We start from the raw sequence: 26,256 nt of genomic DNA, 5'->3' as shown, positions 1-26,256 counted from the left end.
TTTTTCTTTTCACACCAATCAACCCGATATGCAATAACACGAGGAACTGTATGGAACTTTGACTCCTGTCCAGTCTTATGAAGGTGCACTCCGGCCTGTGCACAAATGAATGGATGTCCACTACGTTTGCCAGCTGTTCTTGCTGTAGCCGAGGCTATAGTCGACCTTTTGATAATATAAATTTTTGTGTGTGATGAAAACACTGTTCTATGTTTTACCAAAGGTTTTACATAACGTGTTTCCTGGCAATGTTTTTAAAAAGCCAATAGATTACATTACAACATGTTTATTCAAATATTAGTCTAAATGACTTTTTTTTTTCTGTGATAAATGAAAATACTGTTTTCCATTTAACATGTTTTCTCAATACTAGCAATGTTTTTAAAAAGCCCAACAATGGATTACATACATTTATTAAAAGATTAAATACTTTCTGTGACAAAACATTGTTGGGCGTTTTTTTGCTGAAGAGGACGGGTTTTAGAACCTGATTGGGCGGAAATCACTAAACCCAATCTGACAACACTGTGTTTAGCTCAAAATAAGCGTAGTCTCTTTAAAAGTGCTCTGCCTGATATATTTATTTATAAATTTTTTTAAATGGTCTTAAAAATGAAAGTTAATTTTAAATGGTTTGCAATGGCTCCTTACTTAATTGTTCAATCTGATGATTATATAAATGTTTCTCACAACTCCAGACCTGTGCAGAGTTTAGTTGTCCATGTCACAACAACATGAATTCTAACGCCCATTACCTGATTACTGAACAATAAAACACGCCATAATTTAGATGCAGTGCATATCTTGTTTTGATTCTACTTTTTGTATCAATTAGTATGTGGGTATTGATTCAACTGCACTTTATTACATGACAGTAATTGTGATTCTTCGTTGTTCACAGGTGATCTCTGTGACCTGATCCTCGTGTTCTTTGACCCCATGGGACAAGCCCTCTGCAAAAGGACGCTCAATATTGTCGAGAGCTTGAATGAAAAACATGGAGATCGACTGCGTTTCTTCCTGAGCAAAGCGGATGAAGCAGGAGGAGAATGTGACAGACAGGTGAACAGAACTCTCTAATTATATTGTCAAGTGAACCTTCAAAATGGGACTGTGCAATTAATATTATTTGAAAGATCCTATATTATGCAAAATTGACACTTAGCCATGTTAGAATGTTGTTACTTCCTCAAAAACCATGTTGCTTTTTTTTTTGTTGCTTTTTTTTTTGTTTCATTCACATATAACTTTTTTTAGTCTGTTTATATTTCCAAAGCTCAAGATTAATATAATGGGGGCCCTTTAATCAAAACCAAGATTATCATTTCTACTTCAGTGATCAGCTTGAGTCTTTTTTAATTAAGACATCTACAGCCAATCCTCTGTCAGCAAAAGCACTTAGTTTGGAGCAGAGTTTAGACTTTGGAGGAAAACGTTTGACTATTTTTGCGTGGCACTGATTAAAAGTGTTGTTTATGTTTAAGAAATTAATAGCTATTTCTTTTTTGTTTTTTGGCAGCGAGTAATGATGCAGATTGTGCAGGAACTTTGCAAGCGTCCAGGACTCAACAAATGTGGTTTTGACATGCCTACAATTTACATTCCAAATCCAAATAAGGTAACATCTGATTTGTTTCAGCCATCAACCTTGACCACTTTAGTCTCATTTTCGCTCTTTAAATAACTTCATTTCCTCTTTAGCCAAGTCGCTGCGTGAACCAGATTGAGGAAGTGTGTCGTGCGATCGAGAAAACCATCAACCAGACTGTTCAGAACACCCTCAACTCTTTGGAGAAAGACTGTGAACTTATCAGTGAGGCCATCATCGATACACTAGCCTACGATAGGTGAAATGCACTTACATTTACTATAATTGGCCTTGCACTGATTTTGTGGTTGTGGTTGGATAACTGCGCTATTTAAAAAAAAAAAAAAAAAAAAAAAAAAAAAAAAACGTAAATTTTTTTTAAGTCCCAATGTGTAACTTTTGGCTAAAAACTGGATTTTTTTATTGCACTGAAAAACTTACAAAAACGTGTCCCTACTCTGACTGGGCTTGCATCTCTCAAACTTGACTTACTTGGCATCCTGTTATAGTCATAGTATGAGTTTATGACTTTCTCTTTCCGTTGAATCATGCACGTGACTTGCCACCTCTAGAAAGTTTCACGGTGATGATTTAATCACTCGCTGCTAGAGTAAAAGCTCTAGGCACACATTGCGGTTTTCACTTTTGGTCATTTCTAATACCTAAGAAAATACCAAAACTAATCACTGCAGCCCACAAAGAACAATCTACAATCAAAAAGGTCAAGCAAGGTCAATTCAGACAAGCTTGGAAATGTGTTTAAATGTTGTAGATTTTTTTTTCTTTCTTCACAGACAGATAACCTCAGAGAATCGCCGGGCCCGCTGTAAGAGTTGCTTCCTCACGTTGCTCGGCTTTAGCGTACCGATGGCTCTTATGGCCTTGTTGGTTCTGGGCGCTCTGTCTAAAGAACTGTTGGAATTGACTTTGGGTTCTGAGGGAACCGAGACTCTGTCACTGTACCTGGTGAGTATCAAAAATAATACATAAAATTTTCACTTAGAACTTTGCACCCCTAATGATAAACTCGACAGGTACATTTGACTTGTAGTTTTGGAGACTTGCAGACCCAAGTTTCGAGGGGAAAAATATCCAACCTGCACTAACTTATTTCGTTTATATGAATTGAATAGATTTGTGGCACACATACTACATCTAATTACATGGGTTTCAGTCACAAGAGTTTTTTACCTGTTCTGGTCACTATTTTAAGAACTTTTCTATGTGTAGTACAGAAATGATCCTAAATCCTAATATTACATAACTTAACTAACCCATGGATCATATTTAAGTTATAAAACTTCAATTCTGGAGCTTCATGGGGCTTCAAAAAACATTGATTTAGACTTAAACTTTAAGGATTTTATTTGGGCACAGTAGGTCACAGATCACAAAATATTATAATAACAAAGAGTAACAGTATAAATGAATTAATGGCAAAAACAGCAAGAGAATGGTGTCAAATAAGGCATTATTATACCAAGTGCAGATGTACAAGTACAAATAAAATACAGAAATATAGTAATACAAATATATTAAAAATATCTCCACTATATACAGTACAAGAGGTGGGTAATTTCACCTATAGAAATTTAGAAAACCAAAACTGAAACAGCCATTGGTCAATAAAAGACAAGATTAACTAACAGACAACCAAATTAAACAAAAGTTGGATTCAACTGTGAGATATGTCTTAGTTATTTTTATATATTCTTCAACTACAGTTCAATTTTGTGTAATTTTTAGTGCAAGAATTGGAAATGTGTTGCCTTGGGTGCCAGCATTAGTTAAGTGCATTGCTTTCTAGAACAAAATTTAGAACATCATTGTCGTTGTGATCCCCAGGCCCCTGTGGTGCGTCTCTTTGATTCTCTGACTGGCGAACAGCAGCTGTACCTCTGTGTTGGGCTCATTGTGGTTTCCTTCCTGTTTCTCATCGTCTCTCGCTTCTGCTTCAAGTAAGACTTTCACACACCTGCCACTAACACAATAACAATAATGCAAAATAATCCCAGTAAACCTATTTTTAAATATACTGCATGATTAAAAGGCATGAGCTGCACCAAATAAATGAATAAAATATACATATTTATCCTCGTTATCTATTATTCCAGCTTTCATATATTGAATATAGTAATTGTTTATTTAGTAGTCGATATTGATCCTGATGCCTAGATGTATACATTTTCTTACTCCTTCAGGACCCGTCAAACAATGTCAGGCAAACAGAGAAGGCAGCTGGAGGAAAAGCTCGAATACATTCAGGAAGTGGTGAAGAACAAAAAGGTAAGTTTGTTTAAATCTAGCTGGAGTTTCAAAAGTATCAAAAATCATAAGCTAAGTGATACTTCAACTAGTAGTGAAAGTAGATACTCTTTTGAAGAAATTATACTACACATCAACAGAACAGAAATAAACTTTTCCTAAACAGCTTTAGGATGATCTTGAGCTGGATCAGAACGAGTATAAGAGCACATAGACGAGTATACGCCCATGTACCACTATGAAACCTACATGTATGACTGAGGGGATTACAGATATTTGATTTGATTTGATATGGTTTAATGTTGAAAATGACAGTCTGTTGTCTAAAGGACATGCTCGTTTTTATCATTATCAGTGGAATTGACACTGAGTATCACAATACCACAGTTAAAAATTTTAGTATCTTAACATTAATTCTAGAGGTGTGCAAATGCTTGTGTTCACGCTGTAAAATTTGAGATTATCATTTTAGACCAGACATGTCAACCTCAGGCCTGGGCCCAAATTTGGCCCACAATATAATTATATTTGGCCCGCGAGATCATACCAAATATGTATTAGAGCTGGCCTGTCGGCTACAGATAGGCTATAGAGGCATTATTTATTTAAAACTTTGTCATTGTTTTATATTGCTTGTTCTGGATTCAGTGTTTAAGCAAAATTATTATTAAACATTTATTTTAATAAGAAAAGATTTAACATTACATATCTTGAAAGAAGAGAAAACATGCAGATGTTGTTGAAATTTTTCAATAAATATTTAGTTTGACCCATGACTTGGAAATTCACTGTTTTGGAAAGAAATGTCAGGATTTATGACCCACAAATGTTTCATCCGATAAAAATTATCTGGAACAACATTTGTGAGGTTTATTTAAAATGCTATTTTATCTGAGGTGTGACAACATAATCCCAATCTGTACTAAGAATATATAAAAACTTGAAAAAGAGATTTTAATATGCTAAATGCTTAACTTGGTGTCCATTTAAAAAAAGTGTAATTGTTCTACCAGATTGAGTTGTCCCCACAAATCTAGTTTACTTTTTGTTTATATTGTTAATTACTCTGTCATCAAACATGGCTGTAAAAAAACATTATTGGAAAACAAAAACAATGGCCAAAATCTCTTAATGAAAAAATACGACCTCCTTTTTCTAGAATCTACAATCTGAAACCACCAGTGTCGAACAGAATTGCAATATAACCCACCCTGTGCTGATCTACTTATCTGAAATGTCTAATGCATAGTGAGTCAGTGCTTTTCTGTGTAATTCTATGCCATTTTGAATATTTAAGTAGGGCTGACAAAAAAGGTTCTGCTCATATTGGACCATTACAATTTTCAGTTTCATTTTATGTTGCCGTATTAAAAACAAACACAAATGGCTTTCAGTATTATTCCCTGGACACCTATATTTACATTTTTAACATGTATTCTTTGTCCCTTTCTTCTTCAGAAAAAGCTCTATGAGGACTACCTGCGTCAGAGTGTCAGTGATCACGACATGGGCATGTAAATAATAGATTAAAAGCAGACTGGTTCAATGGACCCAATAAGACACTAGACCAATGTTTAACTATGATTGATTTTGTAAGAACTGTCTCTGCCATAGATACTGTTACACACACACTGCCTCTCCCAACTTTATTATGTCTGTGCCTCTTTTTCCAAGTTAAACCACTTATGTTTCAACTATTTATATTATAATATATGAGAATGGCACTTAAGTTAAAGGCACTGGTTTAACACTAATGAACTGTCGATCACCAGCTTTTATACTGTGTACTTGAGATTGTTGATCCGTAAATACAAGTAGTGTATTTTTGGTACTATTGAGTTTTCAAATGCATACAGTTTATAATGGAACAACTGTTACTCATGTTTTAATGGTAGTCTGGGCAAATATTTGTATTTCATGTGAGACCATGTTTTTAACTAATGATTAAGTGTCAACAATAATAATAAAGACATTGTTTAATATTAGAGAGAGCTTGTTGTAGTTTATTAGATACACTTTCTTCTTCAGTGTTTCAATTTCACCTGAGGAAGCATGGTAGGCAAAATGCTGACGAAAAGCTCTTAAGCATCAGGTTACAACGGGAAGATTATTGGTTGACTCTTGTAACATGTCATGTAAAGTGACTTGAGTAATCAGATTTCTTTCTGACTAGTCACACACCTGTGATGGTTTTGGCAATGCAAGAAAGGCAAGAACAAATCTGCATAAAAGGCGGGCTCATGTGGCAAAGACGAACAATTATATTTGAAAGTACAGCCTTTGACTATATCAAGAATCCATTGATTAACTGACACATGTCACCACTGGTAGTATTAATGATGAAACAACAAATCATATTTGAGTTCTGATTATACTGATCTCTGCAGTCCATATAAATGTACTTACTGATTAAAGTCTGTGTGCTGTTATAGAACTTTTATTTCTTCATTGTTGACACTGTACTGTCTCTGGGCTGTCACCAAAGCCCTCATCTGCAATGAAGAGAGCATGTTTTTGAGGCAAGTCTATATCTTGCACTTGTATCAGACCCAAAGAGCCCTCCAGTTCGTTTGTGAGACCAGAGCTGAGCTCAGGGCTCTGTGCTGAGCTCTGAGTTGAGCGGACAGAGCTCTGAGCTGAGGTGCTCGTGTCATTGCTGGAGACCCCAGAGTCCCCACTGCAGCTGTGAATACTGTCTCTCGCACCAGAGGGCACCTGCTGAGGGGAGGGAGATCTCACTGACAGAAGGTCACACTGCAGCTCTGAGTGTTGTTCTGAATGCAGGAGAGTTGGAGAGGCAAGGAACTCATCAAGGAAACTGGGTAGATCGACTTTGGGATTAAAGCTGTTTTTGTAGATTCTGTGGCAAAGAAAACATCCAAGCACTAATCCAAACACAAGCAGGAAAACAAAAAACAAACATGAGAAAAAGATCAGGCAGATCTTCCCCCAGCTAAATGCACCATTGGTACCGATGCAGACTGGGACTGTGAAGGTACTGGTTCTGTTGGGTTCAATGGTAAGAGACTGGACACTGACACAGTACCTGGTCCAGGACTGCAGGTTTTCCTGAACAACTCTTGTGTTGGGGCTGATTAGAAACTGTGCGCTCTTAGAACCTGTGCTTTCTTCCCAGTACGTGAATCTATAGCGCAGAGAGGAGACCTTCTCCTTCATGGAGGTATTGTTGTTAGTTTGAGGCTCTAAGATCGATATTTCCAGGCCACTGTCAATAGCAGACACCTGCACTGCGGTGGGGGGTCCCACAGCAGCATCTTTAGCTGGGGCGAAATCCAACGGAACCCAGTCGGAGTCGTTTCCATTCACAGTGGCACAGACCCGTGTATAGAGACCCAGGTAATGCAGATCCAGAGGGTTGAGGTCACATGACATGTCTGAAGTTTCCTCACACGCAGTTTTCCACTTTGGATTTTTTCTTGCTAATTGGTATTTCGAAACGCATTGGACCGTAAAAGAAGCAGTCTGCCCGTCCATGCCAGGCCAGGTCCATCGGAGAGAATAGTCTGTGTTCACAGCCTGGAGGGTGAGATTCTCTGGCGGCGGCACTTGTGCGCGAAGGATACACGGAAGAAAAAGCGAAAGAGCTACGAGCAGAGCCGCAGGAGCCATGGCCCGGTCCCTCCTGGTCCGGCCCGGCCTAAACACGTACACTGCTTCTAACAGCTCAGAAACCCTCCACGTTCCGCCATCGGTCCGGTCCAGTCGTCCCTGGGACCTTCAACATGAGCATCACGATAAGCGCCGTGGACTCCGTGTTTTCTTCGGGAGGCGTCTGTGAACAGGAAGGATGCACACGTCACTTCCGCTAAAGGCAGAGACCGGGGGAAAGTTGTTTCCTGAAGTTCTCTCTCCGCGGATCATTTCTGCGCCAAACCCTGACATTTCTACAAAATGACTGTGCAACTTTATTCAGAGTTGGTGTAATCTGGTTTCCCTTCAAGACTGGATGTAGGCGAAGTCGTACGCGCGCCGGGATGAGCTCAAAGACGGAGGATTCAGGTAGGATCCATGTTTAGTCTGGACTTCATGTTGTTGCGGGCTTCATGTTAGTGCGGGCTTGTGTTTACTAATCTCCTGATCTAACGGGATTGGCTCTGCACTGAGACAGGCTTTTCACCACACCTGCTGTCCCCGGGGCTCACGTCTCTGTTCTGGACTCATGTGTCAACAGTGTTAAGTCTGAAAGTGAAAGATCCAAGTTCACTCCTGGGCTTATCTTGGAAGTATATTAGTTTAAGTTTACACCCGTGATTTGGACTCGTGGGCATTAGTGGCTGACACCTTTGACTTTTAGATATTATTGATAATCCTGTAACTATTGTAAGACCTACTTGCTCTCATTACTTGTTCACTTCTTATTTATTAACCCACTGAAAGTTGAATGAAGGAATTGTCTTAAGCAGAGGTGGGACTTGGACTCGAGTCAGACTTGAGTCACTATTTTTATGACTTGAGACTTGACTTGATCAAATGGACTCAGCTTGGGGGCTCGACTTGGACTTGAAGGTCAGTGACTTGGGACTTGACTTGGACTTGAGGCCTGTGACTTGAGAAGAGTTGACGCTTCTCCTAAAAAATATATATATATGTTTTTAGAAAATACTTTTCTCTTTACAGTTGACACATGCGGTGCTTAATTTTACAGGAACGAACTGGAACATGTCCCTCCCACTTCAATTTGTTACTTTGAATGAAACTGAAGTACTGTGATGTAATATCCTCAAATGTACTACAGTAATATACAGTACTATCATCCTTCATTTCTGTTCTGACCCTTATGATTCACACTAAGATTTTATCAGGACTTTCACTTTCACTCTTTGTCAACTAAAAACTTGCATTTCTACAACTATACAAATACTCATATATAAATATACCATGATTTTTTAAAAGTACGATTTAGTTTAAAATTCATATAAATAGCAAAAATCTACGTTATATTTGGTATTTTGGTTTAATGACTTGAAGCTCAAAGCAGACGACTTGGATTTGACTTGGATTTATGGGCCCGAGACTCGAGACACGACTTGGTCTTGACTTGGACTTACGGGCCTGAGATTCGACTTGGACTTGCTTGTCTTTGGGTCTTTGGGTCTTGAGGTCAAAGACTTGAGACTTACTTGCAAAACAACGACTTGATCCCACCTCTGGTCTAAAGTTTCTCGATGATTCTCCTTTTGGCTCCACAATGAAAGCAGCAGAGTAACTTAAAATAAAAACCTGACCTTGAGATTTAACATTTATGGTGATTCCTACAAGCCAAGGTATACCTAAAAGTCACGAAATATCCATTTACGATCCACACATGTTGAACCATTCTTTATTTGTTTGGGAGGATTGGCTCCACAAGGTTGCCATATTAATCTTATAGCCTAAAGTACTTTAATCTGACAATAATCACTCAGCTGGGAAAGAACCTGGCACCAGTTTATGACGCTAATGTGGAAAAACAACCACTTTAGTTTATTTGTAATAACTAGGAAGACACTGAACTCTGTGCCAGTTTTAGTTTCCTGTGTATAAGGACAGTAATTACAGAGATATTAAACCATTATTAAACCATAAACTAGGTCAATAAATTTCTCCAGTTTCTTCACTTTTACAGCTGTAGGTTTTGATATTATTATTATTATTATTATTTATTTATTTATTTATTTAATATTAGTAGTAGTATATTTTTATCATTATATTATTATTATTATTATATTGTATGACGCTACTCCTATTTCTTGAGTGATTTGTTTTTGTTAGTTAACTTTATAAGTTATGTTTTATCTGCATAAAAATTAAAAAAAGTGTGTGTACATGTGTGGTTTGAATGGCATATCTGTATCTGTTTACACATGAATAAAAACATATGAAACCGAAAACAGAAAAATCTACCATAGAGTTCTGATCTTTTTTACCTGTATGGCTATGGTGAAATGTTCAGAAGTTACACAATGATTTACACAATGAATTTACACAGTGCACATATTAGCAAATGCTGTCAAAGATGTTTCAAGATTGTCTGAAAACTCAAGAAAAACTGATTTAAACAACACATTTTCAGGGGCTTGTGATCAATACAAGCAAGGTGAGAGTGTAATTGAAAAACTATTGGTTAATGCAGGACTTCTTTTGACTAATATTATTTGAGAGAGAGTTGTTTAACAGCACAAATCAGCTCACGTGTTGTAGATTAAAGTCTATAACAGAGCTTCGGACAGAGTAGTGCCTTCAGTTGGATCACACACCCAGGGAATGCTGATGAGCTGCTGTCGATACGTGTTTAATGGAGCTGTGACTGTCCCTCCCTCTGTCAGTCTCTGTCTCTGTCTCTGTCCTCAGGGTCAGACCTGCGTGCCCAGCTGGAGGAGTGCAGGGCGCAGGTGGAGCACTGGCAGGGCGTGGCCACTATCTGTGAGCTCAGCAAACAGGAGGAACTCGCAGAGCTGCAAAAACAATGTGACCAAGAAATACAGTCCCTACAGGAGGCACTAAGAGGTAGGTAGTACAAGAACAGACTACAGCATATTCTTTTAGTTTAGATTTTCAGATTAGTTTTTTTTCTGTAGCTTTCTGTAGCTTAAGTAAGTACTACTATAAATATATTATTGGGTTTACAGGCTTTATCAGTACTAACATACAGTTTTACCAGATTTATAAAAGAATTAACCTTAACTTTTCAGATTCTTATTGGATGAAACATTTTGAGGACTATTCAAAAGATGTATTATTTAGTTTTAAATTGTTAATTGCTATGGGAACAGGCCTAATTGTTCGTCAGTCTCAATGTTTCCGCTTTAATTAATGCATTAATGTTTCCAGTTTAATGCCATACTGTGTAGGGGCGTGCAAAAATATTGAAATATCAGTATATCGTATCGTTTAATATGATGATACAGTATCAATATCATGGGCTGCTGTATCGATATATCACCAAGAGTATTTTTTGGTATATTTTACTAATTCATTTTGTTACAGTGTGACAGTTTTGTTGTTTGTTCAGTGAACGGAAACTCACGTGACACATTTGACATTTTCATGGTTTTGATGATTAAAATGTGTGTGTTTCATATTCACTTTGCACAAGAAGTGGTTTACCAAAGACTTTTAGTATCACAGCGATGATTAAGCCATTATTTTTTACTGAACCGCATCAAATCGATTTGAAATATATCGTACTGAATCATATCGAATCCTACGCTCACTGTATTGAGGAATGTATCGTATCGGCAACTTCTGAATGATACCCAGCCCTAATACTGTATAATGTCTCTGCTCAAAATAAGAATGCATGTTTTGAAAGATGAAAACACCTAGAAATAAAAATAAATACATACAAGGTAGATCCCTTTAAAGACATACTGTGGAACATCCCAGGCCTCACTAGAAAAGTTACATTCTTACTTCTAAACTGCAAAAATAAAGTTAAGTAAGTAAAATGTCCTTGCTGTCTTTTCCACTGTCATATGTCTAAACCACTCTACTTCATTGTGGTTTTCAGAAACTGCTGCTCAGTATGAAGCCAGGATCGCCTTTTTGCAGTCACAGCACTCCGAGTCCCGAAGAGCCAGTGGACACAGTCTGGTGAGTGAGAAACTTTATTTTATTTTATTTTATGGAAAAGCAGTGAAAAGACATAGAGTGTATAACGGACGGCAGGTTGAGATGGTTTATACAGAGGAGGAGTAAATATGTTGGTAACAGGAGCTGAAGTCTGAGATGCCAGGAAACAGGAGGCATTCAGGAAGACCAAAGAGGTGGAGGGTGTAGTGAAACAGGAAGTCAGGCGGTGTTGGAGAGGAGAATGCACAGGAATGGGTAGATGGGAGCACGTGAGTGGATTTTTAAACACAATCCCAAAAATCAATAGTATTTTTTATGCTACAGCGAAATAATGCACTTTGTCTTAAACTTGCAGTATGTAACTTTCCTGGTGGGGGGTTTGCTACATGTTTGTGTCTTTCGAGGTGTGATTGCTTTGTCTGAAATGTCCGCAGTATGGTATTAAAGCTGACCTATTATGTAAAACTGACTTTTCAGAGCTTTTAACCATGTTATAGGCGACGTTTATATGATGACGGTCTAAACAGAAGACGAAAAAGTTGCATCGCGTCTTCACTTTTTATTCCGCGTTTAGACGAGCGTTTTCAGGAGGAAATCTGCATGCATACGTTGACGCTAAAGTGTGGGGAATTCAAATGGGTATGGATGCCAGGCGGCTCGGTGGTGATGTATGTGACATAAACATACACAACGTGAGCAGATCTGACCAGAGTTTTGTGTCTTGGGTAGTGTAGACAGAAACACTACGGCCACTCTGGAGGGTGGTTTCAGATTTTTGCGTTTTTAAGCCCCAAAAACACAGTCACCCTCTAAATGAAAGGCACTTCTGATAAAATATTTTGTTATTTTTCCTGCAAGCGTTCTTGTGTAAACAGGCCCATAATTGTTTCCCCTTCTTATTTACCTTCCCAAAGTTCCCTGTTTTCACTGTTTTCACTGTTTATACTGTGGTCCAAAGCAAGAAAAATATCTGACCAAGGACAATGAAGTTATTTAAAAATTAAAAATGCTTTTGGACATCGGTCATCTGAGAGTGCTTTGCATTTTTTCACTTTTATTTTGCTGTTTTCACCTCTACAAGAACTTTGGTGTGTGTTTTCTGTTTCATTTGATTCACTGTTACCGGCACATGCCCATTACTCTCTACTTACTTTGATACACAAAGTCATTTAGATTTTTTCAAATAAAAAAAAAAAAAACTCATCTCACTAGAGTAGGGATGTAACTATATCCAAATCTCTAGGTATGATATTGTCACGATATGCATCTCATGGTACGATATTTATTGCGATATTTTGTAGATAGGACACATTTCTGCTTTTAAAATACCTTGACAAGATTTTGGGGTGAATTATTTCAATCATAATCTCAAGAATTCAAGTCAAAAACATATTTCTTCAAGTTGTCTGCTCTGAAATCAATCATGGGATATGTAGTTCCCTATGTTTATAACCTGTTGCTACTATAAAACCATGCATTTAAACAAAGAGGCTTGTAATTCGATAATATTATGACAGCCCATGATATTACTGTAAGATTTTTGATGATTTTGGTTATTGTTACATCCCTATGCTAGAGAGATCTGCAGCTATCCATACGAAGAGCTGAGAATTTTGCTGTTATGGCATTTATAGCAACATGAACTTACATATAAGACACACGGTAATCTAAAAGAAAGTACGAAGATTCAATGTTAAAAATCACACTCTACTGTCTAAATATAAAGATATAAATATAAAGCTTAAATTTAACATGACAACACTATCAGCCAGTTTACATTTTCTTTTTAGTACAGATTGGATATAAATTATTTTGACAGCCCTATTGCTAATAGTAACCCCAAACATTATGTATTTCAGAGTTCTGGAAGAAAAGGCCGTAAAGAGTCAGAATCACCCCCAGCCACAAACAAGCCCAGGTCGGCCAGTGATCCACAAGGGCCCCCGGAGAGAGCAGGTCTGGCCCCAGAGCCCGAGGAGGCCCTGATCTGCACAGATAGTTTCTTCTCACTACGCAACTGTGACTCTGCGTCGCTCTCATCCTTTTCAATGGACACGCCTTCACTGCCCAGGAAACCACATGCACAAGATGACACGGACTCCCTGGTGTCCACTGGCACTTTGGTACCAGAGGCCATCTACCTGCCCCCTGCTGGACACCGGCTGGTATCACACGGCGACTGGGACGCACTACACGCACAGGTCAGTCAGAACTAAGATTATGTTAGTAAATGAGTTCACACATTCACTCTTCACTCACTCATCTTGTGTTCGTCATGCTCATTCTAGTGTTGTTACCATAAATGGACATAGATAACCCACTAGCCGCTGTATTCCTCATAGGAAGTCAGCATGGGGGTGCTTCCTGCTCCATTGACTGTTTCTATTAACTTTACATTGAAAAACTGTAAAATCTCTCTGTAACTGTTGCAGTGAACCTCATAATTTTGGTCTTAAAATGTTTGTATTAACCCTCTCTTCATGATCCTGGTGTTTTTATTTGAACATTTTTAAACATTTTGTTGAGTTTAAGCTGTGTGTCAAATATTCAGAGTGTTTTCTTAGCTTCTGAAATTGCCTTCATAGTCCATGAATGCTCTGCATGTATGCGGACACATTTTCAAAAATAAGGCAGAACACCATCACAAATTTTAGATATGTCATAAACAATTTTTTTGGGTATAACATGGTAAAGATGGCACCAAATAATTTTTCCATTTTAACACTTAATATCTTCTAGAGCGTTCATCACAGAGGGTCAGTTTTAAAATACAAAGTACCCAGCATGTGTGGGAAGGTGTATGTTCAATATCAAACCTCTGTCTTTGAAATTGCACTTCCCACAGTCCTTCAAAGATGCCCTCATATTTGAAGAGTAAAATTTTCGAGCAAATTCAAGCCCCCAGATATCTGTGACAAATCAAAAGCACATGTGTAAAAGTCCATATTCTACAAGTACGTTTGTCAAAGTTTAAACCTTGAAAATTTGAAGGACCGATCTTAAATAGTTTTTTAAATGCAGCAAACTAAAAGTGGCTCCTTGGAAAACTCTGCTCAAAACAGGTCAGGGCAGAGTTGACAAAATATTTTTTAATGACAAAACTATAAGGAGTTGGGAGCAAAATTTTTCCTATTGGAAAGTGTGTGAACCTCCTATTTTTTCAGTCAAATCTGAGAAGATCGAGCAGGGGCATTCGGAGATTTGGCATGTATTACTCATCACAACATAGTAATACTTTCTTTAATATACCATGATGGTCAAAACATTTTAAGACTATTAAGTAAAAGCCCAATTTTGTGGCATTAATATTTCAGTATTGATACTTTTCCAATTAATTTTTGTTCAAAGAAGTACCTACTAGTATCTGGGTAACTTTACAATCCTAGGTCATTCTACACCTCTGTCTGAGTTTCAAACATATATCTAAACAAAGACAAACAACATTTATAGAACTTTTCTACTCAAATTTATTCTGACAGAGATGATATTGAACTGGTTTTGGGGATATGTTCATAAACTAAACCATATTGCAAAAGTATTAATGCTTTATACAGACAAGTACCATGTAAAATGATACAACAACATTTATACAGAATGTTCTATTTCTCAACGTCAGTGTAAAATGTTTTGTCAGTTGTCAGATTTGCGCGCAGAGGTGAGCCGGCTGGAGTCTGAAAAGGAAAATCTGGAAAAAGAACTGGACACACAGACCAACCAAACACACAAACAGGTAAGATTTCATTATTTTGACTTTTTATTACTGCCCAAGTCTAATGTAAGATGTTGGCGAAGTGTGATTCTTTTATGGTTTTTTAAAGTACTGTATTTTTCGCACTATTAGGGGCTCTGGATTATAAGACGCACTGTCGTAGAATGGTCTATTTATGAACTTTTTTTCAGCAGTTAGATGGGTCAGTCAGACTTTGTTTGGAGCGTTCACGGTGACTCTGGGCTTTGTTCAGTTGCGGCGTGTAGGGAGGGTGCTGTCTGGGACCGCTGGATTGTTGCCGTGTTCGCAGTGACTCAGTTGTTCAGTTGTGCCTAGAAGGGACACATTGCACTCGCTTTTTCGGTTTGTTCCTCCACTCCGTTCCTCATCCACGTGGAGTGATGAGTGTGGCTGCGGGTGTGTGTTTGCGTGCGCTGTGGGTGGTGCGGCTTTGTAGTTTACTGAAGTTGCGATGGGACACCCGAGTGAATTCGTGTGTAGGGCGCTCTGAATTGTGGGGCGCACAGTCGTTTTTTGATGGGGTTGGAGGCTTTTGAGTGTGCCCTATAGCGCGGAAAATACGGTATCTATAAACTCACAGTGCGTAACTTTTCTGGTTGGACGATACGCCAACAGCTCGTCTTCATGGAGATGTTATTGCTTTGCCTAGACATTTCCACATTAAGGCATTTAATTTATTTATCTCCATGGAAACTAGCAAGCGGAGAGGCAACCCCACGCACACTGCCACTTGTAACTGAATACATTTAAAGTGGATGCCGTAATGCCATACTGTGGAACATTCCCGGTGAAGCAAAAATGGAGAAAAGCAGGTGGCAGGCCCCAGAATTAGCCTAGATAGGGATTTTATATTTGCCATACAACTAAATACAGAAATAAACATGTTGCTTGTAAATATAATAATTGAAAAGTATGTATTTTTGTGAATTGTACACAAATATTGCCAAGTTTCCTATTGTGAGGAACATTAAATTGACTTTTTGGAGCGTTCTATCATGTTATAACGTTGTTCCCTCATCAAAAATATCCCTGAAGAGATTTTATGTAATCCATGCATGTAACCTTTTTGAACCCTCCATGTGGTTAATGGTACAAACCTGTCCGTGCAAATCACTCTGACTCGACAATTTTTCCTGAATATACAAGAGCAGAGTACAAAACAATGCACTATAACTTGACAAACGTGATGCAGTAGTTTCATTAGTTGGATGTTGATAGATTTTTGGTGAATACAGTATAGCATTTTCAAAACAATAAAAGGTAATATGGTGATCTAAATGTTATGTGTTAGCAGTTAATATCTCAGTGAAGTGTAATACCACGTCTTTAAATGTTACGGCTGTTTCCTGTGACATCTTGTGTCAATCAATCAGTCAAACTTTATTTGTATAGGACTTTTCATGCTTTTGAAATGTAAATGACAATGGTTAAAGGGACAGTTCGGAATTTTGGACACATTTTATAGTGAGCCAGGTTGTTGGAGCCGTGTAGAGACACTTTTTTAAATATTCCATCCAGTCCTTGTAGTTGCAGAGGTCACTGGTGTTAGGCTAGTGCATGTCAATGGCCATAGTTATCCTGCTACAATAAACAGTCTTACCTACTTCACAAAACACCCGAAGTAAATCTATTATCACGCCAGACTGTCGATGTGAATGTCTGTGTTGATAGAATAATGTTTGAAACAAAACTAACCTTGTATCACATGAATCGTCGCATGTTTAGGGACTATTTTCTCATTTCTCAGTCTGCCACTGCTGAGCTTTCTATCAGAAAGTACCACTCTCTGCTGCTCAGACATAAATCCTTCAAATGCAAGGTTCGTTTTACTTCTAAAATGTTTCTATCGACAGACATTCACATCGACAGTCTGGAGTAACAGTTGTTTTGCTTCGGGTGTTTTGTGGAGTGGGTAAGACAGTTTTTAGTGGCAGGATAACTATGACCATTGACATGCACTAGTCTAACACCAGCGACCTCTGCAAATACAAGGACTGGATGGAATATTTAAAAAAGCATCTCCACATGTCTCCAACACTCTGGCTCACTAGGAAATGGGGCCCTATGTCCAAAATTCTGAACTGTCCCTTTAAAAACAACAGTAACCTCACCCCCACCCAGTGTTTTCATCCATATATACAGCAGTTTAGACAGAAACATAAAACATAAAGCTCCTAAAGGTTAAAAAAAAAATTTAATGGAGATCTAAAATTGGATGGAGACTAAGTAAAATAGTAATTTAAAACAATAATAATAATAATAATAATAATTTAATTTAAAACAAGTAAAAGTTTCAAGCTAAATTAAAAAGATACGTTTTGACTATATTTTAAAAATATAAACACTCACAGCCGACCTCAGATCCTCAGGTCCTCTGTTCCCCAAATGGAAGCCGCAAAACTAAATGTCACCCCACCGGGAGTTTTAGTTTGAAGTCTTAGGTTGGTTAAAAGATGACCTGAGGATCTGAGAGTCTGAGATGCCACATATGATAAAAGCAGATCAGATATATAAATAGGACTAAGACCGTTAAGAGTGTTACAAATCAATTAAAAGAGCTTTAAAATCTATCCTGAAGGTCACAGAAAGCCAGTGCGGAGACTTCAGTACTGGTGTGATCTTGTAGATACATTCTAACTTTTGTGACTGATACTATTGCTCTTTTATTTCCAGGTTTCAAAGCTACAGTCTCAGGTCAAAGCCTCCGAGTCCCTTTTAAAAGACTTGCACAAATCCTTCAGCCAGTCTCAAAACGCGGTGCAGAGTCGGCTGGTGAGTCGCACAGACAGAATAGTTCATTACATTATTTTTCCTCGGCCCTTGTTTAATGTGACCGTGTGTGATGATGTGAACCAGGCGGAGCTGTCCCTGTCCCAGAGGAGGATGCACAGTGAGCTGAGCAGACTGAGGGGGGAGGAGGTGGAGCTGGAGGAGAACATGGAGGCCTCCGCTCTTATCCCAACACTACAGGTAAAGGGGCGACTCATGTGAACAGTAGAGATATTATGTTAACAGTGGGTGCATGTACATGGTCAAAATCAAATAACTAGAGTATTCTGATAAAATCCAATAATTAGATCTTGTTTTTGGTGTATGTTTACATCATACACTGTATATAAATGGACATGACTAACCCGCTAGTGTTCCAAATAGGAAGTGAGCATAGGGGCGCTTACGGCTCCATCAACTCTGTTTCCAATTGACTTTAGACTGAAATACAGGGTGTTCCAAAAAAACTGACATAATTTTAAAGGCAATTATCTTGAAAACTACTATTTTGAAAGTCTAGCTCAATGAATTTGAAGAGTTTAGGTGTTGAATATCATACTTTTATTATAGGACTTTGTTTGCCAGCTGGTGAAGTTTTTCCAAATTTTGCACTCAAGGCTGCACAGTCTTGGGTGATTGTGCGAGCTTATTCCAAAACTCAAAATGACTTCTCTTTGGGAATGAATGGTATGGCTCAACCTGAAAACAGAACAAAAATAAAACATTACATTTAAAATCGTGGATCTGTTTCCATTAGGGATGTACCCTGTATTGTGAAACCTCTCTCTGTAACTGCTGCAGTGAGCCTCATCATTTTGGTTTTAAAATGTTTATATTAACCTGCTTTACGTGATCTAGCTGTATTTATTTAGATATTTTGTCTGTAAATAAATTCCTATTCCTAAAATATAGCTCATCTCCAATTTCGCCTTAAGACTCCTAGCATCGTGAGCTTCATTGGACTGGAGCCGAATGCTGTGGGTGACGTCACACTCCTTTAGTCCACTTCTTTATACAGTCTAGTCCATTGTTTCCCAAAGGCTGGGTCGCGACCCTCAGGTGGGTCGCAAGAGATTTTTCTGGGTCGCCTTGTCACAGTCTGCATGTAGGTCTGCAATATACAGTTCTGACACATGTTGAAATGTTAAGACATGTTTTGTGTAATTTCTGATCTTTTTCCAATTATTTTATTGACTGTTTTGTTCCAATATTGCTGGTTCTATTGAATGTTGAAAAGAAAAAGAAATGGGCTACATTTAATGACCAAATAGGCGACTTATGGATCCTTTTATTGCTGATTCAATTAGTGTGTTTCATAGTTTAAAACTTTCATTGTTTAATACGAATTAAACATAAAATACTAATTAAGACACGATCATTCAGTCAACAATAAGATATCCTCATTAATGTTCAATAATGGTCATATCCACCTTTAATTGTAATTTAATAATAATGTCTATTGACTTGGGTCGCAAAGGTTTGTGACTTTTAAAATATTGGTCGCCAGAAAAAAAGTTTGGGAAACACTGGTCTATGGTTTACACAGACAAAAGAAATCTATCTGATCATCAAAAACACCTGGTAGCATGTGTCCGTTAAAGGCCTTGCACCTGATTTTTTTTCCCCATGTATCTGAGCAAAATTACTTCAATACAGACAAATTGTATAAGCAGCTCCTGAGGTCCAAATGAATCAGCTGTGTTTTGTCTGCCTCTAATTATAAACCAATATATTGCCCGATAATAGAAGGTGCGTTCTAGCAATGCCAAGTGTTGTAAAACTCCGCTCTGCTATCTGAAAGTTGTGAGAAGTGCTTATAAACTCATCATCTCTGTGAATAATTAGGATGATTCGGATAAGGATTAGGATATGAGAATAATTAGGATAAAAAATATCTGCTACTGTTCCTTTTAAACATTGTTTTTTTTAAGAGTATTTGGAAGCACAATGATTTAAAAATAACTCCTCTCTTTCAAGTTCCCCTTTTTTGCAAACATTTCCTTGTCAGAGAAGACTTATGAATCCATGTATCATTCGTTCATTCGTTTTTCAAAATAAAACCAAAAATAAGAAAATTAAAAAACAACAATTTTCTTCATTATTTGTCTCCAAAACCAAAATGAAAAAATGGGTAAAGATTTGTTTTTTCAGTTTTCGATTTTATGTTTAAATGAAGAATGGGAAAAAAAAATGATAACAGCCGTTTCCCGTTTCCGTGACTTAAACTGCGATGCTAAACCATTTTCAGTCCTGGTCTGGTCCCAGTCTCAGTCCTGGTTTCAGTTCCAGTTTGCGCCCGGTCTAAGTCCTGGTCTGGTCACGATCTCAGTCCTGGTCTCAGTCCCGGTCCTGGTCCCGGATTCAGTCCTGGTCTGGTCCTGGTCTTAGTCCTGGTCTCAGTCCCGGTCTGGTTCCAAAAGTGTGGCATCGCAGTTTAAGTCATGGAAATGGGAAACGGCCGTTATTCATTTTTTTCCATTATTCATTTAAACACAAAATCCAAAATAGAAAAAACTAATTAGTTTTCTTATTTTTGGTTTTATATTGAAAAACAAATGAACGAATGATACACGGATTCATATGCATTACTTTATGGAATGCATAAGACAAGAGGAAAGAGTTTGAACCACTGCAAATAGTTTAAAATGAGCTAGATTTGATTTTCACATTTTTTTTATTTAACAATTCCTTTTAAACTATTTTTAGAGTGTTTGGAAATACAATGAATTTTAAAATAACTCTTCTGTTTCATTTTTGTCTTAACATAACACCTAAATTTCCCCTTATTTGCATACCTTTCCTTCTCCAAATCTGCACAGGTGTGAACAGTCAGAAAGAAATCTCATTACTCACATCAGATGTAACTGTGACAATGACATGTCTCTTATGTGATGTGATAACTCCAGAAATGAGATGATTAAATTTATGGTGTGCATGTGAACAGAGCCAATATTTATTTTAAGTATGATGTTTTGTTATTTTGGGGTAGTATTTTGTTTCTTGTTCTTTCACTTCTCTTCTTTTACATTTCACTGCGATTGGTTAAGTCAGACTGAGCATCGAACTGTGTGAAACTGAGATCCACATTATTTCAACATCACTAAAACAGCATATTGTCTCAGGTATTAGAATGAATCATCAGATCACCCCGACCTTACCATCACTAGGCAATGTGGGTGAAGTGCCTTGAATAAGGACACAATTTTTTTAATCTTAAGTATCATTTACAATTCACTGCAATCGGTTAGGTCATAGTGAGCACTGAACTGTATTAAACTGAGAATCACAATATGGGACAAGATCTAGTGGTACAAGATAGTGCACACATAAAAAAAAAAGATCTTGTGAGACTTTTTCCCCTGAATTTACCTTTAGCTTAAACAAAAAAGACTCAAGAGCTGGAGAGTTATACAATTTAAGAAGCTGTAGTTCCAAAAAGCAGTACAATGACCACCAAAGTATTACATAAAATAGATAAAATAGTGAAGCCAAAATTGTGAAATGGATTGCGCTACCTATTTATTACAAATCTTGTACAAATCTTGTCTTGTCTTGTTGTCTCGTGGTGTGTCTCATCTCCTGAGAAATTTGTCTTGTCCCACCCTGAACAATATGACAACACCACCAAAATACCACATTGTCTCAGGCACTGGAATTAATCATCACATTGCCCCAAGACTAGGAAAGTCTTGATTCTACAGCAGTTTGTTTGGGGGTTTTTGCAGTCCAAACACTCTGCAATGTCAATTCCAGCCCTTAATTTGACCTCACTACAAAGACTGTCAATAGTAAATGTAGGCCAAAGTCAATATGCCCCAAAGCAATATGAAATGTGTGTTTGCAGAACTTATCACTGTATATAAAGCGGTCATCTGTTTGTATTTCAGGGAGCACACTGCGAGGAGCGCCTTCGCATTGAAATAGTGAATCTGAAGGAGCAACTAGACTCGCGGACAGAAGAAAACGGTACATATATTTAATACAGTATTCTCAAAATGCATGCCCACTGATAATTTGTAATGTATTCACTCCTCTTTTCTTCTCTTTTCTACAATCAGAAGTTTTAGAGGGTAAGTGTGGTTTTTTAAATTGTGTAATCGTTCATAATTTTGGAGTCAGTTTACAAATGCGGTCGTCTTGTGTGTGTGAATTTGCAGTGCAGTTTTCCAGTCTAAAAACAGAGACGGACAGGATCCAGGCACAGAAGGACCAGCTGCAGGCCGATCTGCTCACCTGTCGCACCGAGCTGGAGGCCCTGCGGGTGGCGCTCTCACACGTACAGAGCACCAACAAGAGCCTGACTGCTGACAAGGTAAAGATGGTACAGTATGTTCTTGTATATACATTTGCTTTTTATTTTAAGGTGCACTATGTAACTTTTTTGTTTGGGGTCCGTCAACTGTTTGTTTCTTTGGAGGTGTCATTGCTCCGTCTTGAATGTTCTACTCTTCTACTTTACGTTTATTCAATTACAGGTAGTTTTATAGCTCAAAACTTCCTAGAAAAACAGGAATTCATTTATTTGTATAGCACAATTTGTACACAAAGTAATTCAAAGTGCTTTACAGAATAAGTAATGCATTAAAATCGCAATACAAACAAATCAAAACATAAATAGTCATCATAAAATTAACAAGAGAAATTCTAACTAGGAGCGGGGTCGCCTCTCCACAGATCTGACCTGTAACTTGGTCTGGTTGGGTCTCCACTAAGATAAAAAGAAAGGTTTAATGCCATACAGTGAAACATTCCAGACAAAGCAATGATATCCATGAAGACAAACACCAGAAAAGTTACACAATGCATCTTTTAAATAACGAAAACTAGGCCTAACACGTTTTTGTTTTTGTACAATAATTTTGGAATAGACACTGTGCACCACTTGCAGCACTCTCAGAAATCACCTTGTAAATATGAGAAAATAATCCTCTAAACTTGATGAGACGATGATATGAGACGTGACAGGGAATTTGAGACTTTCTAGACCAGGATTGTCAAAAGTAGGGCTGAGTATCATTGTGAAGTATGATACATATCTTGATACATAGGCTACGATACAATACGTTTTTCCATACAGTGCACTTTCCATTCAGTACAATTTGATATGGTATACTGTATTTAAAATTGATTCGGTATGGTTCAGTGAAAAACAAAGGTTAAATCATTGCTGTAATATTAAAAGTCTTTATTAAACCACTAAGTTTGTGCAAAGTGAGGGCCTGTTTACACGAAAAAGCAATATTTTATCTGAAGTGCCTTTTGTTTAGACAGTGACAGCATTTTTGGGGCTTAAAAGTGCAAAAATCTGAAACCACCCTCCAGAGTGGAAAAGTTGAATATGCTCCGCCATAGTGTTTCTGTCGGCTCAGGTCACGTATGCATTTACGTCACATACATACAGTACACAGAAACAAACATGTCGGATGGCATGCATACCCAATTGAATTCCACACCTTTTGCGTGACTGTATGCACACAGATTTCCTTCTGGAAACGCTCGTCTAAATGCGGTATAAAAAGTGAAGATGCAACACCACCTTTTGTGTCTTCTGCTCAGACCATCATCATATAAATGTAGCCTTAATATGAAAAATGCCCATTTTATTCAAAACAGTGAGTATGTCTAATGTACTGCATGAACAAGTTTCCTTTCTCCCAACAAGCAACATAAATGTAGCTCTTTCAAAAAATAATTTAGTAAAATATATATACACTCTGGTGATATATCGATACAGCAGCCCATGATATCGAGACAGTATCATGAAATTAAACTAAATGATATATCAATATTTCAATATTTCCAAATCCAAACCCAAATACACTTTATTTATATAGCACATTTTACAAATAAAGCAGTTTCCAAAGTGCTGCACAGAGATCATAAAATGACAACAACAAGGTAAATTGCAAAAATTTGGTCACACTAGTCCTGAAACAATGAAACCAGTAAAATCAAAATGCAAGCAAAAAAACATAAAAATCATAAAATAGCAGTAAATAAATAAATAAAATACATAAAAGACACAGAGGACCACACAACTCACGCGGTGTTAAAAGCCAGAGAATTGCACACCCCTAGTCAAAAGTATCGAAAATCAGCTACTTGTTGGCATTAAACTAGTATCGAAACTAGATACTAAAGTATTAAACACATTCACAGGACAGAAATGAAGTTTTCTTGAATAACTTTAGAATGAGTTTGAGCTGTATCAGAACAAGTTTAAGAGTACATAAACCAATAAGCATGGACCAGTATGGAAACTGCCTGGAAAACTGAGGGATTTCACAGATATAAGGCCACAAAATAATATAAAAGACAGCTCTGTGATTTAATATTGATGTTCTTTTGTACATCGGAATCAGTATCGAGACTTTGAGTACAGAAATAGAGCTTGAAATTTTAGTGTCGTAGTATCGGATCAACTTTATTGAAGATTCTCTAATGGTTCATTATAAATACCGGTAAATATAGGAGATTAAATGTTGTTTACAATAGCTTTGATAAATTTTTCAGGTGCAACAAGAGATAAATAATATGCATTTTTAAGTCACAGTCTTAATCCAGAGTGAAACTAATAGCTTGTCGTTGGAGTGTTTTTTCAGGGAGTGCTCCAAGTTTTCAAAATACTTTACTTATTTCCCATGGCTTCTCCCCTCGTCTGTCTTTGGCTCCCACGGTTATACAGCAGCGGAATATTGTATCTTCCCTATAAACAAACCCGAGTTGACTTCCTGTTTTTGTGTTTGCGCAGGCGTCCCTCCAGCAGCAGTGTCTGGAGCTGCGCAGCCAAGTGATCAGTCTGCGCTCACAGGTGGACACCAGCCAGACTGTGCAGAGGGACTTTGTGCAGCTGTCCCAGGCTCTGCAGGTACGAGCGAGAACAATGTTGGCTCTTTAGTGCACAAAAATGAAATAAAATCAATGAATGAAGAAATACATACATTTACATTAATGTCTCTCAGTTTTTCAATGAAAGTTTTGGAAAAGTCATGGAATTTTAGTGTCTCTTTGACGCAACTACAGCGTTCTGTTAAGTTATCATCAGGTTATTGTGATTATTTCTGAACGTATGCGCATTTTGTTTAAAAGAGACGAGAATAAATGCACTGACAGTATTTTGAATGTTAAAAACTATAAAACCAAACCATAAGGTGAGTGGAAAGGGTTAACATTTCATATTTACTCCTAAAAGTATGATCAATTCTACACATGTAGGTGCTGTAAAGTCATGGAAAATTCACTTTAGGTCGTGAAAAAGTCATGGAAAAGTTTTGAAATTTTGTCAGTGAAAAAGTGGGAGTGGGAACCCTGCTAGATATTAGAGCTAGATTATCTTGTGGGAATGTTATACTGACATTTAAATATATTATACTTTACTGTATCCAGAAAAGTGCCAAGATATAATTTATTTTTCAGTCACATCCTCATCAGATAAATTTAAATTATGCATTCTCCAGTTGTTGAGTGATCAGTACTTTTGTATTTTTGTTTTTACTTGCAATACTGCTCTTTTTATTCCCCTTTTACTAGACCTTTTTCAAAACAGCCAGAAGTGCCGCGATGTCAGGTAAACTTCACTTAGGTTAATGCTTTTGTATGGCAAAATATCTGTGGAAATGTCTTGCGTATTTTCCACCAGCTTCATAAATCTGCCCCATCACCAAATCTTCATCCAACAAAGTCGACAAAGGATAAACATGAAGAATATATCCACAACTATCAAGGTAAGAAAGACGAAAGCATAAAGGTGAACAAGTGAACTACTCCTGAGCAAAACTAACGCTATGGTCATGAATAAAACATAAGCCACTTGTGAACTCATACTGATTCTAGCATTAAAATAAAAAATCGATTTCATGATGTAGATATACGCATAGACAGAGAAATTTGTGCAGTTTAAAAGCGAGACATGTAATCTGTGAACATCTGTAACATTTAAACTGCACAAATCTCTCTGTCTACACCAATATCGACAACATGAAATTGATTTTTTATTTTAATTCTAGTATCAGTCTGAGATCACAAGTTACTTATTAACGAATTACTTATGACTTCTGTTTTATTCATGACCATAATGTTAGTTTTGCTCAGGAGTAGTCCACTAATACGACATCATTGTTCACCTTTTAAGTTTTCATCTTTCTTACCTTGATAGTTGTGGATAAATTCTTCAGAATTTTTCCTTTGTCGATCTTGTTGGATGAAGATTGTTGATGGGGCAGATTTATGAAGCTGGTGGAAAATACGCAAGACATTTCCAGAGATATTTTGCCATAGAAAAGCATTAACGCAAGTGACGTTTACCCTACATCGCAGCAATTCTGGCGGCTGT

General features: G+C 37.4%; 3 protein-coding genes across 3 annotated transcripts in view; 2 read left to right on the top strand and 1 right to left on the bottom strand.

The window, feature by feature from the left end:
- Positions 1-5,833, top strand: part of si:ch211-11k18.4 (uncharacterized) — an 8,896-nt gene extending 3,063 nt beyond the window's left edge. Inside the window, exons 6-12 of the mRNA XM_020922638.2 lie at positions 902-1,062; positions 1,520-1,618; positions 1,702-1,847; positions 2,383-2,554; positions 3,434-3,546; positions 3,790-3,874; positions 5,312-5,833. Coding sequence (XP_020778297.1) covers positions 902-1,062; positions 1,520-1,618; positions 1,702-1,847; positions 2,383-2,554; positions 3,434-3,546; positions 3,790-3,874; positions 5,312-5,371 — 836 coding nt within the window. The 3' untranslated portion in view covers positions 5,372-5,833. The remainder of the gene's footprint in view (positions 1-901; positions 1,063-1,519; positions 1,619-1,701; positions 1,848-2,382; positions 2,555-3,433; positions 3,547-3,789; positions 3,875-5,311) is intronic.
- On the bottom strand, positions 2,936-7,684 carry il10rb (interleukin 10 receptor, beta). Its single transcript, XM_055152929.1, has one exon. It carries the CDS (start codon positions 7,481-7,483, stop codon positions 6,299-6,301), a length of 1,185 nt encoding a protein of 394 aa, XP_055008904.1. The 5' UTR covers positions 7,484-7,684; the 3' UTR covers positions 2,936-6,298.
- Positions 7,672-26,256, top strand: part of rabep2 (rabaptin, RAB GTPase binding effector protein 2) — a 21,721-nt gene continuing 3,136 nt past the window's right edge. The window contains exons 1-11 of the mRNA XM_020922637.2: positions 7,672-7,873; positions 10,205-10,360; positions 11,364-11,446; positions 13,285-13,626; positions 15,060-15,155; positions 17,829-17,927; positions 18,012-18,125; positions 21,812-21,890; positions 21,983-21,994; positions 22,082-22,236; positions 24,676-24,792. Of these exons, the coding sequence (XP_020778296.2) occupies positions 7,849-7,873; positions 10,205-10,360; positions 11,364-11,446; positions 13,285-13,626; positions 15,060-15,155; positions 17,829-17,927; positions 18,012-18,125; positions 21,812-21,890; positions 21,983-21,994; positions 22,082-22,236; positions 24,676-24,792 (1,278 nt within the window). The 5' untranslated portion in view covers positions 7,672-7,848. The remainder of the gene's footprint in view (positions 7,874-10,204; positions 10,361-11,363; positions 11,447-13,284; positions 13,627-15,059; positions 15,156-17,828; positions 17,928-18,011; positions 18,126-21,811; positions 21,891-21,982; positions 21,995-22,081; positions 22,237-24,675; positions 24,793-26,256) is intronic.

The sequence above is a fragment of the Boleophthalmus pectinirostris genome, unplaced genomic scaffold (assembly GCF_026225935.1).
Source record: "Boleophthalmus pectinirostris isolate CB_2022bp ecotype Guang Dong unplaced genomic scaffold, ASM2622593v1 HiC_scaffold_17, whole genome shotgun sequence".
Lineage (NCBI taxonomy): Eukaryota > Metazoa > Chordata > Actinopteri > Gobiiformes > Gobiidae > Boleophthalmus > Boleophthalmus pectinirostris.
This window is presented reverse-complemented; position numbering and strand designations above follow the sequence as displayed.

Excerpts from the sequence above, each read along its gene's own strand:
- il10rb (XM_055152929.1), bottom strand. The coding sequence starts at position 7,483 with ATGGCTCCTGCGGCTCTGCTCGTAGCTCTTTCGCTTTTTCTTCCGTGT.